The 3,963-nt window shown below is 18.4% G+C and overlaps 1 protein-coding gene across 1 annotated transcript in view; it reads right to left on the bottom strand.

The window, feature by feature from the left end:
* Positions 1-2,553: 2,553 nt before the first annotated feature.
* The window catches only part of LOC102679912 (ras-related and estrogen-regulated growth inhibitor-like), a 117,519-nt gene continuing 116,109 nt past the window's right edge, over positions 2,554-3,963 (bottom strand). Inside the window, exon 4 of the mRNA XM_006615843.2 lies at positions 2,554-2,876. Coding sequence (XP_006615906.1) covers positions 2,691-2,876 — 186 coding nt within the window. The 3' untranslated portion in view covers positions 2,554-2,690. The remainder of the gene's footprint in view (positions 2,877-3,963) is intronic.

Genomic DNA, 3,963 nt, shown 5'->3' with positions numbered 1-3,963 from the left:
ATATATATATATATATATATATATATATATATATATGATATATGTATAAGAGATTTTGATAAATTACATATATTTTAAAAAAATAATATATATTAGTTTTATATATATCATTATATTAATACTTATGTATAAAAAATTAGATTATTATTTATATATCATAAAAATATATTATTAATAATAAGATAGTATTTTACGTAAAATTATTCGTTAATATAAATAAAAAAGAAAGATCAATGTGATATTCATTTCTTAAAGACCTCTGACTGAAATTTGTCACCTGAATTGCAAATTAAGACTCTTGAGCATCTATACCGTTAGCTATTCCATGCAACGTTTCAATGTCTATGGATGACAGGAACAAAAAGCATCAAATTAACTCTCTATAGTACTCTTGAATTCATTATATTTCAATTTCTTTGAGAATATTCCATTCCATCTCGTGAAAAATGAAATAAAAATTTAAAATTTAAAAATAGATGTATTACTATCATCGAAACCGTTAGATATTTCGAATAACATTGTTTGTGATCAATTGATCATTTGATCATTGACATTAGTAATATGTATCACATATTAATATAAATATAAAATATAGCACTATTAAATATAAATATTAATATAAATATTAATAAATTAATATAAATATTTAAAAATTTATTTGAATATTTTAAAATGCAATTAATATAAAATTCAATTTAATAAAAATTAATTAAATTATTTGAAAATAGACTAAAATAGACTAAAATAGAAAAAAAGTAAACATAAATTAAATAACATTAAAGAGTGACACTACAATTAATAAACTAATTTTTAATAAATATCGTAAACGATATCAATCATTATGTTTACTCCAAAATCAAATGCTTTAAAATAAAACTTAAATCTTTATTTATTCACATAAATTATTTCAATAGTTTCTTTTTAAATCATAAAAATATCGTTGAAAATATTATTATGAAATAATTCATTTTATAAAAATAAAGAAGTAATTAAATAGTTACATTACATTATGACATATAAAATGTTACGAATGTTAAAAGTATTCTATTTCTATTGAAATGTATATTATTCGATAAATGTGATGATGTTTTTTCCTATGTTTTTATTAATATAATATAATATATCTTTTATATCTATAATATATCATTTTTTATCTTAAAAAAATGAAAAATAATGAAAAAAAATGTAGAAAAATAAAAATTAATTAATTCTTCATAAATCATAACACAAAGAAAAAATGAAAAAAATATCTTCAATTATATCAGTTTCAAAAACTTTCAAATTATCACTAATAATCTGTAATAATTATTAAATAATTCATTTATCCTAGTCTAATAACATTTAGTCTAATAACACAATTCTTTTTTCACAATTCTAATTACATATAATACACATGACAAGCGTGAAATCAATGAGTATTCGAGTTCGTAGGAAATAGCAAACGATCAATAATAACGCAATACTTTCATTAGCATGGACAAAAACCAGCAATTAAATGACAATCAAAAGATATCGAAGAAAAAGTTGACGATTCAGGACGATGAGCCGCACACGGGAAACATCAATTCAGTGCATCATCTATTGTATTTATTATGTTTAACAATTTCTTAATGAAATTCAAATTCAAATCGCATATCAACAATTCAATTAATTGGGGACAATTTTGATCGATTCTGTTACGAGAGATTGATGTTTTGGAAAATTTGAATGATTATATATTTTATATTTAAGAACAGCATCTTATATATAAATATCGATGAGATCATTATTTGTTAATCGAATAGTTATATAGATTTATATGATTGCAAGTATTATTTATAAATATATTGAAACTGAATATATGGATTCATAAATCTATATAAATATTATAAATATATTCATAATATTATATATACATAATGTATTTATAATTACATAATAATATAAAAATCTATATAATCTAATATAATTATATTAAATTAAAATCCATTTTCCTTATTCTTTCAATAATAGTTCAAATTAAATTTAATCTCCAAATTCTAAATTAAATACAAAGAAAAATAAATAAAAAATATAATTTGATAATAAAAAAAAATAAAACAATAATGTTAAAACTGTTATTCTTACTATTATTATAAAAATAATAAAGATTTTTTAAACTTTATTCATTAAAGAATAAAAATTTAATCTTTAATGAAGTTAATTGAAAGTTATAATTGAAAATTAAAATTGATTAAAAATTAATTAATTAAAATTTCAATTAAAATTACTTTCAATTTTTAAAAATATTATTTTCATTTTATACAAGTTGATTAAATTGTAAATTTATTTTCTATTGAGGTATGTTTTCATGACTTCAAAAAATATACCAAATATCATGTAAAAATAACAATAAATCAATTGATATTATTATTATTCTTATATCAGTTTGCCACTTGATATCATAGTTGAATTATAACATTCTCAGTCAAGTCATTTCATTATATTTAATTTTACATTATTTCATTTATCAATGTGACAAAATCTATCAATGATATTTATCTTGCAATATCTTATATTTACAATTTTTTTCAACTTTTCACGATACTTTTAATAAGATTCGAGACACATTATTTATCGATTCATATTTTAAATTATAATTCTCCTCGGCGGTGGTGACCTTTAATTCACTTGGTTGTTAATCTCTACGACATATAACCTGTATTACACACTCACCGAGCATGATCTAGATCTCTCTTATTGCCGAGCAACAGAGCAGTGAAGTAGGATGGTAAACGTAAATCAGCCAGTTGCTTCAGCAATCCACGGGCTTCCTGAAAACTTCGTTTGCATGTTACACTGTAAACGATTACGAAAGCCTCGCCCCATCTTATATGGGAATATAGACAACCATTTTCCTGAAACAGAAATAAAATCCAATTATTTAATTAAGACTATTTGACTTTTTATGACTCTAAATCAATGAAATTTTTTATTTTTTATTTTTATTTATTTTGAATTGAAGTCTATATGAATTTTTTTTTGTAATTAAAAGAAATATTTTTAATATTAAATAAAAAATATTAAAAATATATAATTATATATATCATTTATATATAATATAATTATAATATTGATGATATTAAATTGATATTACTTAATAAAATAGATTAACTTATCAATCTCAATTTTTTAAGTACTATTTTAATTGTTTAACTTTATTTTATTATATCTTATGTCATTAAAAACCAAAATTTTTAAAAAAACTTTAAAATTATTATATATTAATATTTTATAAAATATTTAATTTAGAAAAAATGAATTAATGTATTTAAATGATTTTTGATTACTTTATAAAATAAATTATTTGTTTTTTATTACTTAATTTTGATGAAAATAACGGATTTTTAATATGCATTTATATTATTATTTTTTCTTTTATTATTATTTACTTTGAATATTCAGAAATAAATTTTCAATTAAAGAATATACAATATTAATATAAATAATCAATTTTTCAGTTTATTATTTTTAATATATCTTCCTTAAATTCTTTTATTTAACGAAATAAGAAATATGATAACAATTAAAATATATTTTTAAATGATATATAATTAGTGCTTTTTGAAATAATTATTTTCAAATTATTTAAAATGAATTTCATCTAAATCTCCTATAAATCATTTTTAAAACTAAAAAATCATATGAAAAAGACTTTATGTTTTAATTATATGTCTTAAAATATAATCGACTTTCTAAATTTCATTATTTAATCGAAATTTTATAAAACAATTCTGATTGTCGATTAAAATTCTAGATTTAGAAAATTTGAAAAAAAATAACTGTTATATAATTGATTTTTTATCGCAATTTATAAATTACAGACGAAATTACAAATGTATGATTTTAATTTTTCTCTAAATATAGAAAAATATTTCTCTAGCAAAGAAGATTCTTCATAGAAAAAAATATTTTTATTTATAAAATAAAATATTTTATAGAAAC

The sequence above is a fragment of the Apis dorsata genome, unplaced genomic scaffold (assembly GCF_000469605.1).
Source record: "Apis dorsata unplaced genomic scaffold, Apis dorsata 1.3 scaffold_242, whole genome shotgun sequence".
Taxonomy (NCBI): Eukaryota; Metazoa; Arthropoda; class Insecta; order Hymenoptera; family Apidae; genus Apis; species Apis dorsata.
Note: the sequence above shows the minus strand (reverse complement) of the source record. Positions and strands in the feature narration are given on the sequence as shown.